Source organism: Bufo bufo, chromosome 7, assembly GCF_905171765.1.
Source record: "Bufo bufo chromosome 7, aBufBuf1.1, whole genome shotgun sequence".
Lineage (NCBI taxonomy): Eukaryota > Metazoa > Chordata > Amphibia > Anura > Bufonidae > Bufo > Bufo bufo.
The window spans coordinates 207,110,269-207,124,878 of record NC_053395.1 but is presented as its reverse complement, the minus strand read 5'-3'; the positions used below and the strand labels follow the sequence as shown (position 1 = coordinate 207,124,878).

At 48.3% G+C, this 14,610-nt stretch overlaps 1 protein-coding gene across 2 annotated transcripts in view; it reads left to right on the top strand.

The window, feature by feature from the left end:
- The window catches only part of ACVR2A (activin A receptor type 2A), a 56,799-nt gene that overhangs the window by 32,414 nt on the left and 9,775 nt on the right, over positions 1–14,610 (top strand). Inside the window, exons 2-5 of one of the 2 annotated variants that reach the window (XM_040441550.1) lie at positions 1,032–1,239; positions 3,706–3,815; positions 5,423–5,577; positions 13,911–13,934. In XM_040441550.1, coding sequence (XP_040297484.1) covers positions 1,032–1,239; positions 3,706–3,815; positions 5,423–5,577; positions 13,911–13,934 — 497 coding nt within the window. The remainder of the gene's footprint in view (positions 1–1,031; positions 1,240–3,705; positions 3,816–5,422; positions 5,578–13,910; positions 13,935–14,610) is intronic. The other variant, XM_040441551.1, reaches the window with a different exon arrangement.

Below are 14,610 nucleotides of genomic sequence, written 5' to 3'. Positions count from 1 at the left end.
TACTTCTGGCAAGACTAGTTGGAATTACACATGCTCCATTATGACTGGTCGACGGTGTGACTCATCTCAAGGATTTTGGGGTTTTCTCCTTGGGATAAGGCATTCAAAGTTTTTACCTAACTGGGCAAGAATCTGGGATGGGAGGACTCCATTCAGTATGTAGGACCCCTGTGATGATCATATTGTAAGGTGAATATTGGCCAAACCCCCCGACTTCAACAGGACCGTCCGTCTCAGTATCGGGGTCTCCACCTATATCGAGAAAGGTGCCCCGAAAGTGTTGGTGGGTGTACTGCACATGGGCATCCGCCCTCCATTCATTTTCTATGGGGCTGACAAAAATAGCCGAGCACTACCTGGCTTGGCTATTTCCGTCGGGCCCATAGAGGTGAGCGTTGGGCGGTCATGCGAGGTGTGCTTCCATTCACTTCTATGGGGAGCGCTCTTGGTAGTGGCCGGACCGCACTTATAAGACCATGGGCGCATATCCTAGCAACATGCCCACATTGTCTGTGATGAGAATACCCCTTTAAGTACTGAATGGAGACCCGTTGCTTCTTATGGACTATCTATAGGGGTTGTCGGTCAAAAAAAATAAAAAATCTATATTTGAATATCCTATTAGGGAATTATTAATTTAATACGGGGCATCCTCTGTTCACGATCTTCAGAGCCGTTCTACAAGGAGAGTCCCTCGCTCTGGAGGACCACACGTTACACTAACAGCCCATTGATTTCACTGAGAGTTGTGTAATGCTTCATGTTCCCTGTGGTGGCGCTGCAGAGTAATCTGGCACCTGCTTCCAAACGCCCCATAGATGTGAAATGGTGGCACGTGAACGGGGAAGCAAGAATTTGCCAATCTTGGGATCATCACTACCTAGCCATAATTGGCCACATAGGATAATCCTCCTGGTAGAACCGGTTCAGTATTTGCATTCAATGGGTCATAAACGATGATGGAAAAAGAGGCCTGTGGTGCGTGCGTTAACCCTTCTGTAGCCTGATCCTTCTCCGTTTTTCGTTCCCAGGAGCCATATTGGGGAGATCGGAGACCCAGGAGTGTATCTTCTATAACGCCAGCTGGGAGAAGGATAAGACGAATCATAGCGGCATCGAGCGCTGTCTGGGAGACAACGACAAGAGGAGGCATTGCTTCGCCACGTGGAAGAATAACTCCGGCTCTATAGAAATCCTGAAGCAAGGCTGCTGGTTGGACGATGTCAATTGTTATGACAGGTACGGAAACAATCCAGGGGTCCTGTTACATTATATATTACACCCAAGCGGCAGGGACTGGCCGAGGAGCGTTCCTTCCCGACAGTCGGCTGCTCGTTCAGTGAAGGAGACCGCTGTATTTACATGAAGCGATCACCTCCACAGTATGAGGACGAGGGATCGCTATAGCCATCGCTCGTCCCCATACAGAATCATTGTTTCTGGGCAGCAGATCACCGTTTAGACCGCACGATCTGCTGCCCATTTACATGCCTGCTCGAACGACCCGGTCACCCGATGAAAGAGCGTTTTGATCGTTCGTCAGGTGACTGGTAGATTGTTGGGAGCGAACATTCATTCCCGATAATTTGCCCGAATAGCGGGCTGCGTAAATCCACCTTAAGGTTACACTTTAGGGAAAACTGCCGTCATTTTCATTCTTGTCCAAGATGAGGGCTCATGCACACGACCATAGTTTTTGTCCGCACCCGATCCGCGTTATTTTTTTATATATTTTTTTTTGCAGGTCGGATGCGGACCCATTCACTTCAGTGGGGCCGCTAAAGATTCAGACAGCATTCCTTGTGCTGTCCTCATCCGTATGTCCATTCCACCTCCCCATGTCCTATTCTTGTCTGTTTAATGGACAAGGATAGGACTGTTCTATAGGGGGGAGGACATTGCGCAAAATGCGGAATGCACACGGCCGGTATCCGTGTTTTTTCAGGTCCCCCATTTGTGTGCCGTAAAACAGGCTACGGTCGTGTGCATGACCCCTTAGAAAAACATAGCTTAAGAGAAAAAAGGGGTTTTGTGTGCAGTTTCTGAACGTTTTTATTTTAAAAGCTGCAGTCCCAAAAACGGGGAGTAAGTCCGTTCTCCCTATAAAATCTGAACAGTACACACAAAAGTACGGGTCCGCGCTAAATGTCTTAGAGGACAAGCGGTTACTCTTCCAGAGGCCGTTCCTTTTTAATCCCTGGCTCCCGACCTCTTCAGTCACTGAACCAACCGGCCGCAGAAACCTTTTTTTGCCCGGGGCAGAGATACTAATTGTATATGCGATGTTGAAAGTAATGATCTTGGACAAAAAAAGGTTTCTGCTGCCGGTTGGTTCAGTGACTGAAGAGGTCGGGAGCCAGGGATTAAAAAGGAACGGCCTCTGGAAGAGTAACCGCTTGTGAACAGTCCTCTATCGAAGAGACCCTTAGAAAAACATGTCCGCTTTCCATGGGTTGTGTCTGGTACTGCCGCTCTCCTCCATCTTCTAGTCCTGGAGAAGCCCTTTAAAGAGTTACTTCCATCCTAGATAAGCATGAAATGTCTGCAGGATATGTCGTAAATGTTTGCTAGATGTGGGTTCCACCTCTGGGACCCCCACCTGTCTCCAAAACAGAGGCGGCTACTCATGCACGCCTCTCCCCATTCACTTCTATAGTGCTCGGCTATTTTTGCAACTCCCACAGCAGTGATTGGAGAGAGCCGTCATGTAAGGTGAGAATACCCCTTTCGTTTTGGTGGCAGAAGTTACCCATTTAGGATGAAAGAGATGTTCCAACCATAGAAGGTTCTGGCGCTCTGTTAGGATACACCATAGCTTACTGAATGGTGGGGTCTGACCAGGGATCCTACTAGTAAAGCACAGCACTTCTCCTGACCAGGAAAGGCAACTCCGTCATTGAAAGGAGCAGACCTTGGAGATGATGGCTCTTTAAAGGGGTTGTCTGGGTTCAGAGCTGAACCCGGACATACCCATATTTTCACCCCGGCAGCTCCCCTTCCCCTGACAAGAGCTGAATCGCGCAGGGCAAAGGCATTTTCAGGAGATCCGGTGACGTACCGGGCTCTCCTTAGGGCTGCCAGGTGGAGACTTCCGCCCAGCAGTGAGCCCAGTGACGTCACCAGCACTGTAAAACAGCTAGGGCAGCGCTAAAGCCATCAGAGCTGGTGACGTCACCGAACACACTGCCGGGCAGAAGCCTCCACCCGGCAGTGTGTTGTTGCACATAAAAAAGCCCTTGCCCTGCGCAGGGCAAGGGAGAGCATCGGAGTGCCTGCCTGGATGAAAATATGGGTATGTCCGTGTTCGGCTCTTCTAAAGGGAATGCATTAACTTTTTTTTTACCAGTTCAAAATAGATACTGATTATTCTTCTTTTTTTTTTTATCATCTGTTATTTTCTCATTGTACACTTTTTTTTTTTTTCCTGTGCACGATTATGGGGGCAGGCAGTCACTTTGCAGCTGTTAACAGCATTCAGAGGTTTTCTTTACAGAAGGCACGTGGACCATTGGAAACTGTAGACTGGAGATGTTCATTGACTTCTACGGGAGAGTGTTGTGGGCATGACCTGTACAGAGGTCATTGTGCGGGGAGTGGAAAGAGGCAAGCTGCAGCTATCATCCATAGGGGACTCTTCTGGGAAAGCTGTGGAATTATTTCACTTATAAATAAAGTAATTGATATCCTTTCTTTTCCATCCCCCAGGGTCGACTGCATAGAGAGAAAGGAGAACCCGGATGTGTTTTTCTGTTGTTGTGAAGGCAACATTTGTAATGAACGATTCTTCCACTCCCCGGAGATTGAGGTCACTCACCGTAAGTCGTCACCTTGTGTCCCTCGTTTCCTGCGTGTGTTATGTAACATTAAAGGGGATTTCCTGCTTTATGTAAATGAAAAAAAAAAAATCTGCTAGTAAATGTTGTTCCAGATCCTCACAGTTTGCAAAATTTCTTCTTCCCGTCAGTAAATGGAAATATTCATGTCCGGAGGCTGATGGCCTGTCCTGATCATGTACGTCTGACGCAAGTGCACAGATCTCTTTAAGGTCTTATTCACACGTCAGTGTTTGGTCAGTGATTTCCATCAGTGATTGTGAGCCAAAACCAGGTGTGGGTCCAAATCTCAGAACAGCTGCAGATCCTCCCGTTTTACCTTCTTGGTGGAGGATCCGTGCTTGGTTTTGGCTCACAATGACGGGCGGTGTGAATAAAGGGTGTATTAGACACCCCGATGACGCAAATGATTGCGTTTCTTTCCTGGCAATCGTCAGATGGCTAGCGGAGGACGCCGCTGCTATTACATGCGATGTTCTCCACGGCATGGGGAGGAGCGATCACTATGCCATCGCTTGTACCCATGCAGGTCAGCGGTGTGCCGGCGGCAGATCGGTATTACACAGCACAGTCTGCTGCCGGCACCATTGTCCTTTTTAAACCCGCTCGGTCATTGGGCATTTGGAGGCAGTATTAGACTGGCAGATGATCACTAACGTGCGATCATCTGCCAGAAAATCTTACACACCCTTAAGGACTAAGGTTATGACCGTGCGGAGCGGCCGTGCTGCCTTTGGGCTACTTCCGCCTGCATCCTATTAACCAGTTACAGCTGACTTATTTCTTCTGTCTTCATTGGTAATGCTCGTGTGGTGACCCGCATGACCGTACGGCCATTACCAATAAAGACAGAAGAAAGAGTGCGGTTGGAATTGGTTAATAGGATGCAGCTCGGTCGCTCTGTGTGGTCATACCCGAATCTAAGAAGTTGTGGGTTTCAGGTCTGGTAATGCAGGCAGAAGGAAGACATCTTGAAATGTCATTTAATGGATATTCCCATTATGGACTATTGCTGGAGTGCGCAGTGTCTACCTAACTGGTAGGCGTCTGGGACCCCCACCAGTCCTGAGAAACACTAGTCACTGTGCAAGGGACGATGGCAGAGAGTGCTTTTTCACCCGATCGATGGGGATCCCAGAAGTCTCGATCAGAAGATTGATATTCTTCTTCAGGATGAGGTCTGTCTTGAGCACAATCTGTAGGCGCAGTAATGGAGGGGGTGTCAGCAGTCATTGTCAGACAGGAGGGTTGTGTACCCCTAAAAATACTCTGGCTAATGGCAAATAGTACGGAGGAGGGGGGGGGGGGGTATGGACACACATGTGCCCTCCAGCCTGACTGCGATCATTTATTTCAATTTGACGTCATGGCATCCTGCAATAAATATGGACGTCGTATAATCCATCCCATGGAAGAGTAAGCTTTTCTTCTGCACAGCAGCGATCACGTACTTTTTCATTGCTGTGCACCATCCGTTGTTGATTTGCTACATATACTGTGAATTATTCGACAGTGTTGGGGGAGGGGAGGCGTTGATATTCTCGGTGATGAGCGGTATTGATGTCGGATCCCTTCATTTGTCCTTACAGCCACCTTGAATCCAGTTACTCCGAAGCCGCCCCTGTTCAATACTTTGCTTTACACTCTGGTGCCTATCATGGGATTTGCTGTCATCATTCTCATCTCTTTCTGGATGTATCGTCATCACAAACTGGCCTACCCTCCGGTGCTGGTTCCTACGCAGGTAGGTCCTTGGTTATATTGCTCGGGGACATGAGCCATCAGTATACTGTGACATTAGACAGTTTATCCATGTCCTGTAGTGCTATGGTGAACTGATCACTGGGGGAACAACTGCTGGAACCCCCAAGGATTAGTTATTCTCACTGGGAAAGCTCCTGTTGCCTCCTTTGTTTTACCGCGGAAGAGTAAAATGGCGCTGAGCCTCTTGAAGTCGCGCCGCTCTTGCAGCAGCTCTCTGGTTTCGGAGGCCGTCTGTGTCATATAAACATATGGGGAGGAAAGAGAAGGATAAAACATCACTTTTATTACATTATTAATAAGTCACATGTAATACAATGCCAAGCCGACTCCTATGGATCAATACCAGTGGGATGGTGGGGCAAGCGTGCTCCGTATTACAGGTTTCACCGGATTGGGTGTCGGAGGAGGACAACTGCTACTCTCCTGATGTGTGCTAATAACCAGCGGTCTCCAAGGGCGACCCCTAAATCTGGTGTTGGTCCGGTATAGGGCTAAGACTACCCTTTATTAATTAGCTCAAACATGTTTTCCGACACCCAATCCGGTGGAACACTTGCTCCACCATCCCACTGGCATCGATCCATTGTGGGCGGCTGGGCGTTGTACTACACGTGATTTATTTTTAACGCACATCTAATAAGTGATGTTTTATGTTTTTGTTCCCTCCCCGTTTTATATAATAGGTTCAAAAGGGAGAGTATAGCGATGAGGGTTGGAACCCATACCTCGTGAGCCTATGTTATTGATTTCAGAGGTAGTCCCGTATGTCCTGTAATTTTGATGATTGGCAGGGGTCACACTTTCGCCACCCTGCCGATCAGCTGTTTGAGAAGGCTGCTGCACTCCCCTCTCAGACCAACGACGTCACGTTCGTCGGTCACATGGCCTAGGCGCTGTGAATGGACCTGGGCTGCAATACAGAGTACAGCCACTATACAATGTGTGGCGCTGTGCTTGGGAAACTGTGAGAAGGCTGCAGCGCTCACCAGGTGATCGACGGGGGTGCCAGGAATTGGAGCCCCATCCATCAGACAATGATGACGTATCCTGAGGATAGGCCATCAGTATTAAACTCCTGGAAAATCCCTTTTAATAGGGCGTATAAACAGGGACTGAATGAACCCCTTTAATGACCTGGCATGTGTGACATTAGCTTCCAGTTGCATGTACAGGGGTTTTATCTGGCTCTCTGGAGTGTCTGGCTGCCAATCCTATGTGCTACGGGAGAGCAGGAAATGGGGTCCCCCACTGTGGCGTCGCACCCCCTTGGATTTATCAACCCTCCAGTGGTGGGCCACATGTGGGCACACTTTTTCAGGGCAGATCTCACTGCGTATCGGAGGCAGTGCCACAAGGGTTGCCTGCAGTTAGCTCTGTTGGTTTGACCCCTGTACGTTAAAGGGACGGAATCTGCAGCATTTCCACAATATCATTCTAGTCTTTCCGCTACCTGTGGGATGTACGCTGCGGCTTTGTGGTGCGGAATCTACACTGCCAGTCCGCTGCTAATCTACCCGGTTTGAAGAGTTCTCGGGTGGAGTATCCCTTTATGGGGTAGTCTGGGTGTTTCTGGCCCCATGCCGTGCTGTGATACCAGGATGTATCATCAGTCCCAGCGGATATGGCTATAACCGGCGGGTATAATGAGGGCAGCAGTGGCTCTATTACAGGGGGTGTAATTGCAGATGCAGTTTAGTTCCCCCTCCGGTATACGGCTCGGCAGTGCACTCTCGTAGTAGTCGTGAATGTATCTGCCCGGCCAGACAGTCTGTATCAATAGCACCAGCGTCATCTGTCAATAGGAGACTCAGGAACTGCTGAGCAGGCTAAACCGAAAACCCCAAACCCCTGTAATCTGACAAAAGGGACGTGCGAGGCAAAACCAAGGAACATTAAGGTGATTGGATCAGAGTTACTCGCTGACTGCAGATCTCAGCTGAATGCGCACACAATGAATTGTGGAAAATAATAGTAAGAAGCCTTAGAGAACAGCCGTGTCCTGCATGATGCTGTAGCTGAAGGTACACGAGTCCTCCTGCCTCAATAAGTGCTGTGTCCACTTGGTGGCGCTGTATTCTGGGGTGACTGTTATCTCTAGTCGTTTATGTATATGATAGATGACTCGTCATAGAAAACATTACTTATCCTGTACTGATCCTGAGTTACATCCTGTATTATACTCCAGAGCTGCACTCACTATTCTGCTTGTGGAGTCACTGTGTACATACGTTACTTATCCTGTACTGATCCTGAGTTACATCCTGTATTATACTCCAAAGCTGCACTCGCTATTCTGCTGGTGGAATCGCTGTGTACATACATTACATTACTTATCCTGTACTGATCCTGAGTTACATCCTGTATTATACTCCAGAGCTGCACTCACTATTCTGCTGGTGGAGTCGCTGTGTACATACATTACATTACTTATCCTGTACTGATCCTGAGTTACATCCTGTATTATACTCCACAGCTGCACTCACTATTCTGCTGGTGGAGTCACTGTGTAGATACATTACATTACTTATCCTGTACTGATCCTGAGTTACATCCTGTATTATACTCCAGAGCTGCACTCACTATTCTGCTTGTGGAGTCACTGTGTACATACGTTACTTATCCTGTACTGATCCTGAGTTACATCCTGTATTATACTCCAAAGCTGCACTTGCTATTCTGCTGGTGGGGTCACTGTGTACATACATTACATTACTTATCCTGTACTGATCCTGAGTTACATCCTGTATTATACTCCAGAGCTGCACTCACTATTCTGCTGGTGGAGTCACTGTGTACATACATTACTTATCCTGTACTGATCCTGAATTACATCCTGTATTATACTCCAGAGCTGCACTCACTATTCTGCTGGTGCAGTTACTGTGTACATACATTACATTACTTATCCTGTACTGATCCTGAGTTACATCCTGCATTATACTCCAGAGCTGCACTCACTATTCTGCTGGTGAAGTCACTGTGTGCATACATTACATTACTTATCCTGTACTGATCCTGAGTTACATCCTGTATTATACTCCAGAGCTGCACTCGCTATTCTGCTGGTGGAGTCGCTGTGTACATACATTACATTACTTATCCTGTACTGATCCTGAGTTACATCCTGTATTATACTCCAGAGCTGCACTCACTATTCTGCTGGCGGAGTCACTGTGTACATACATTACTTATCCTGTACTGATCCTGAGTTACATCCTGTATTATACTCCACAGCTGCACTCACTATTCTGCTGGTGGAGTCGCTGTGTACATACATTACATTACTTATCCTGTACTGATCCTGAGTTACATCCTGTATTATACTCCACAGCTGCACTCACTATTCTGCTGGTGGAGTCACTGTGTACATACATTACATTACTGATCCTGAGTTACATCCTGTATTATACTGCAGAGCTGCACTCACTATTCTGCTGGTGCAGTCACTGTGTACATACATTACATTACTTATCCTGTACTGATCATGAGTTACATCCTGTATTATACTCCAGAGCTGCTTTTACAGACCTGCAGACTTCAGAGCTGAAATTTTCTGACCGCTCGCTGCATTACATCAGCTCAGCGTTAGGGATCTGTTTGTTGACAAGCTTGTTGACTGTTTCCAATAACAAACAGCTGAATTGTCATTGCAGCTTTGGATTACAATATAGGCCGGAACTCCGAACCAGTTCAGGATGAGTAATGTTTTAGGAAATTATGTAAGGACTTCTTAGTGATTTTATCTTAAAGGAACACTAAGCATAGAAAATGCCCAAAAAACATGAATTTCCTTGTTTTCTTTGATCCTTTTTAATCTCTTATTACAATCATTTAAAACTAAAAAATATCCAAATAAATCTTCTGTATCCAGGAGATCAGCCCTGTCCTTTATCTGACAACTGGCTGCAGCAGGAGCCTCCCTCTTTTGCTCTGGCTGCAGCAGGAGCCTCCCTCTTTTGCTCTGGCTGCAGCAGGAGCCTCCCCCTTTTGCTCTGGCTGCAGCAGGAGCCTCCCCCTTTTGCTCTGGCTGCAGCAGGAGCCTCCCCCTTTTGCTCTGGCTGCAGCAGGAGCCTCCCCCTTTTGCTCTGGCTGCAGCAGGAGCCTCCCCCTTTTGCTCTGGCTGCAGCAGGAGCCTCCCCCTTTTGCTCTGGCTGCAGCAGGAGCCTCCCCCTTTTGCTCTGGCTGCAGCAGGAGCCTCCCCCTTTTGCTCTGGCTGCAGCAGGAGCCTCCCCCTTTTGCTCTGGCTGCAGCAGGAGCCTCCCCCTTTTGCTCTGGCTGCAGCAGGAGCCTCCCCCTTTTGCTCTGGCTGCAGCAGGAGCCTCCCCCTTTTGCTCTGGCTGCAGCAGGAGCCTCCCCCTTTTGCTCTGGCTGCAGCAGGAGCCTCCCCCTTTTGCTCTGGCTGCAGCAGGAGCCTCCCCCTTTTGCTCTGGCTGCAGCAGGAGCCTCCCCCTTTTGCTCTGGCTGCAGCAGGAGCCTCCCCCTTTTGCTCTGGCTGCAGCAGGAGCCTCCCCCTTTTGCTCTGGCTGCAGCAGGAGCCTCCCCCTTTTGCTCTGGCTGCAGCAGGAGCCTCCCCCTTTTGCTCTGGCTGCAGCAGGAGCCTCCCCCTTTTGCTCTGGCTGCAGCAGGAGCCTCCCCCTTTTGCTCTGGCTGCAGCAGGAGCCTCCCTCTTTTGCTCTGGCTGCAGCAGGGGACACGTACTGTTAAATCACTCCCCATTGACTAAGCTGCACCCCACCGTTGGCCACCAGCCAAAAATGAAACCGATTGGCCCCTACAGCATTTCTACAAGGCTTATTGCTTCAGGGTCTTGCGGAAAGTCCCGATAATCTCCTAGGGTTTAGTGATGTTCCTGTAAAGCGGTGCTCCCATTTGTGGTATATGTATATCTGGTAATTGCAGGTCCTACCTCTGGGACCCGCACTTATCTCCAGAACAGGGGGTCCCCCAACCCCTATCCCGCTTGATGAAACTGCTGCTGGGACTCCGCGGGAGTCACGACTCTCAGAAATGAATGAGCGTGCGTGTGTATGGACACCTCTCCATTCACTCCCACCTGGATGCAGCAGCTAGGACAGGGGGTTGGGGGCACCCCTATTTTGGAGATAGTAATAGGTCCTAGCGGTGTACACATATCATATCCTAACATGGGACTACCCCTTTAATTACTGATGCAAACCTATGTGACTTGGCTTCTGGTGACGCCCCATGGTCTGTCTTTTTGGATGGAATCGGGATTTTTGTGTCGTGTATACCGCGCCGGACTGGTTGATGGTTTGGGATTTTATTTATCCTTTTGAAATGAGATCTGAATGTCATTGAGGTGGATGAGGGATGTGTCTCATTGGGGGTGAGTGGTTGGACCCCCACAGATCACAGGAAGGGGGTCCCTGTTCTATGGTGGAGCAGCAGTTGAACATACGCACTGCCACTTCATGCATCTCTATATGGAAGCTGGAGATGGCCCAGAGATGATGATCCATTCCTATGGGGGACTCTTGGGACTGGTGCCGGTCCCATACACGGATTTTACATAATTGTCCCTTCTGTAATCAGCTGGAAGATTCTGTATACACTCATTGATTAAAAAAAAAATACCGCACCCAGATCGAAATGTCTGATTGCTGCACAAATCAGCTTCTAGCAGTGTGTCAGGCAGATGTGTGATTACTGCTGTGGGCTGGGTCTTGCCACAAGATGGCGAAAAAGCACTTCCCCCTTCTGCTGTATAAAAAGGCTCTCAGAGGCTACTTTTGGGTAATGTACTTCTTCGTGACATGTCTCTGCGATGCACTTGAAGACATTTTGCCCAGTTGACAGGCTTTGAGAGGGGGAGCATCATTGGACTGAGAGAAGCTGGATGGTTGTATTCACGACTCGCCTGCCATCTTGGCCGTTCTGACCTAGCTGTTAGGAGCAGTGGATATGTGAGGACACAGGCTCCGGAGAGACCACCAGTAGAAAGGATCACTTGACCAGTACGAGCAGCTCCACAGTTGCACTGTCCACCATCCAGATAAGGATGGCTCCTTCGTTACACTCCTGTCTCTGCCCCGACCTCTCCAAGGCGCTTAGCAGAAGGAATCTTGGTGTCATGACTCCTGTTGCATGTCCTACCGCTGACAGCCAGCCACCAGTGGTGTCGTCAACAAGAAACCTGGGTATGGAGGCCTCATGGTGAGAGCTTCAGTCCTACCTTTGCTGTGGACGACACACGGCCCCAACTGCTGGTGTGATGATCCTGGAGCCATCACATATGACAGTAGTCACCCCTAGTAGTGATACCAGGGACACTAACCGCTCAGTAATATCTGCAGGACATCCTGGAGCCACATGTGTTCTTCTCATGGCAGGATAATGATAACACAGCACGGGCTTCCCTGGAATGTCTCCTCCAGATTATAACACTTCCTTGGCTGCCCGATCACCAGATTTATCGCCAATCCAGCATTTATGTGACCAGCTGGATGTCTGTTTCACCGACTTACAGGTGTGCAGGATCTACAGGCCCAGCAGTAACATCTGTGGGCAAATGTGCCACATGATACCATACAGGACCTGTGTGCCTCCATGCCTAACCGTATCTCCTCTTGTATCCGGGCTAGAGGCCGTATCTCATGTTGTATCCGGGCTAGAGGCCGTATCTCATGTTGTATCCGGGCTAGAGGCCGTATCTCATGTTGTATCCTGTCTAGAGGCCGTATCTCATCTTGTATCCAGGCTAGAGGCCGTATCTCATCATGTATCCAGGCTAGAGGCCGTATCTCATGTTGTATCCGGGCTAGAGGCCGTATCTCATCTTGTATCCAGGCTAGAGGCCGTATCTCATCTTGTATCCAGGCTAGAGGCCGTATCTCATCTTGTATCCAGGCTAGAGGCCGTATCTCATCTTGTATCCAGGCTAGAGGCCGTATCTCATCTTGTATCCAGGCTAGAGGCCGTATCTCATCTTGTATCCAGGCTAGAGGCCGTATCTCATCTTGTATCCAGGCTAGAGGCCGTATCTCATCTTGTATCCAGGCTAGAGGCCGTATCTCATCTTGTATCCAGGCTAGAGGCCGTATCTCATCTTGTATCCAGGCTAGAGGCCGTATCTCATCTTGTATCCAGGCTAGAGGCCGTATCTCATCTTGTATCCAGGCTACAGGCCGTATCTCATCTTGTATCCAGGCTACAGGCCGTATCTCATGTTGCATCCAGGCTAGAGGCCGTATCTCATGTTGTATCCGTGCTAGAGGCCGTATCTCATCTTGTAGCCGGGCTAGAGGACGTATCTCATCTTGTATCCAGGCTAGAGGCCGGATCTCATCTTGTATCCAGGCTAGAGGCCGGATCTCATCTTGTATCCAGGCTAGAGGCCGGATCTCATCTTGTATCCAGGCTAGAGGCCGGATCTCATCTTGTATCCAGGCTAGAGGCCGGATCTCATCTTGTATCCAGGCTAGAGGCCGGATCTCATCTTGTATCCAGGCTAGAGGCCGTATCTCATCTTGTATCCAGGCTAGAGGCCGTATCTCATCTTGTATCCAGACTAGAGGCCGTATCTCATCTTGTATCCAGGCTAGAGGCCGTATCTCATCTTGTAGCCAGACTAGAGGCCGTATCTCATCTTGTATCCAGGCTAGAGGCCGTATCTCATCTTGTATCCAGACTAGAGGTGGCCACAGGGTCCTAGATCCACCTTTCATTTGTACAGGTTTCCACTTTCCTCTAATATTGTAATCACTTCCATAGAGTCACACAGAAAGGTTCATTCCAACATCGCCTTCTTGGTGCGGTATTTTTTGTCAGTGAGTGTATATTCTAGGGCATATATGGTGATATCACATATGTTGGTACATTTTGTCCGTACCTTGCCTTGTCCTTTCTCCTTTTCATCCACATGATCCTTTTATAGGGTAGCATTTCTTAGTGACCATGCGCAATGCAGGGATCAGACCCAAACTAGGCGTCTCTGAGATGCCCTGTGCCACAAGTTGAGAACTCCCTCTTGATTTTACAGCCGTTCTAGTAAAGGGACCGGAGGGTGAGGTCTCCCTGACACGGGTACGACCAGCAGTAGCCATCGTCCTTGACTGAATGTAATAACCACATGTCAATCCTGTGCAGCCTGAGCTTTCTATGACAACAGTGCCCTCTTGTGCTAAAACACCGGAACTACGCCCTAGCACATTCCAATATGAGCTTCAGTGTTATTGTGTGTGATCTTGCTGGTGGGACTCATTTAGCACATGCTATTTTAGGATTGTAAAATGACTTAAGTGTTACTGAGGTGCAGATAGTAATTCCTTTTGCATATGTGTTTTTCTTCGCAAGCACGCCTTTCACATTATGATAGAGGTAAGAGGCTCGTTTCCATAGACCGGTAACATCCAGCGCTAATGCATGATACAAATTTATATTTTTAATTTTTTTTAATGTTATAACATGGAGACTCATCAGCCTGCGAGCTTGCTCACTCCACAGGGCTGGATATATTGAGATATAGAGACATTGGCACAGAACTGCCTAACCCTGGCTAACAAATTGCTTTTCTCACTGTTACGGGGAATGCCTTATGAAAATGACACATATGCTACGTAGAATTGTGTAGGCTATAATGTTGCGCCTTTGAACACCATTTTTTTTTTTTCTTTTAATAAAGCTAAATAGGTTCAAAATGCTATGCTGATGAATTTTTTTACATATTGTAATAGCAGTTAGAGCTCCGTTTTTCTGATGCAGAGCTCCAAATCCCCAGGAGAGACAGATTTAGAAGAGAAGAATGTGGCTACCTGCAGCCGCCACTAGAGGGAGCTCAGGAGCTTACTGTCTAGGTTATGTCTGGGACTCCAAATCAACTCTGTATGCAGTAAGCTCCCCCTAGTGGTGGCTGCAGCCAGATTGACGTATTCTGAATCTGTGGTTCTGCAGGCAGTTTGGAGCTTTGTATCAGATTATCTGGCGCTTTGACTGCTATGAAGACCCATATTATATATATATATATATTTTTAAATCTACATTAGCCCAGAATTTT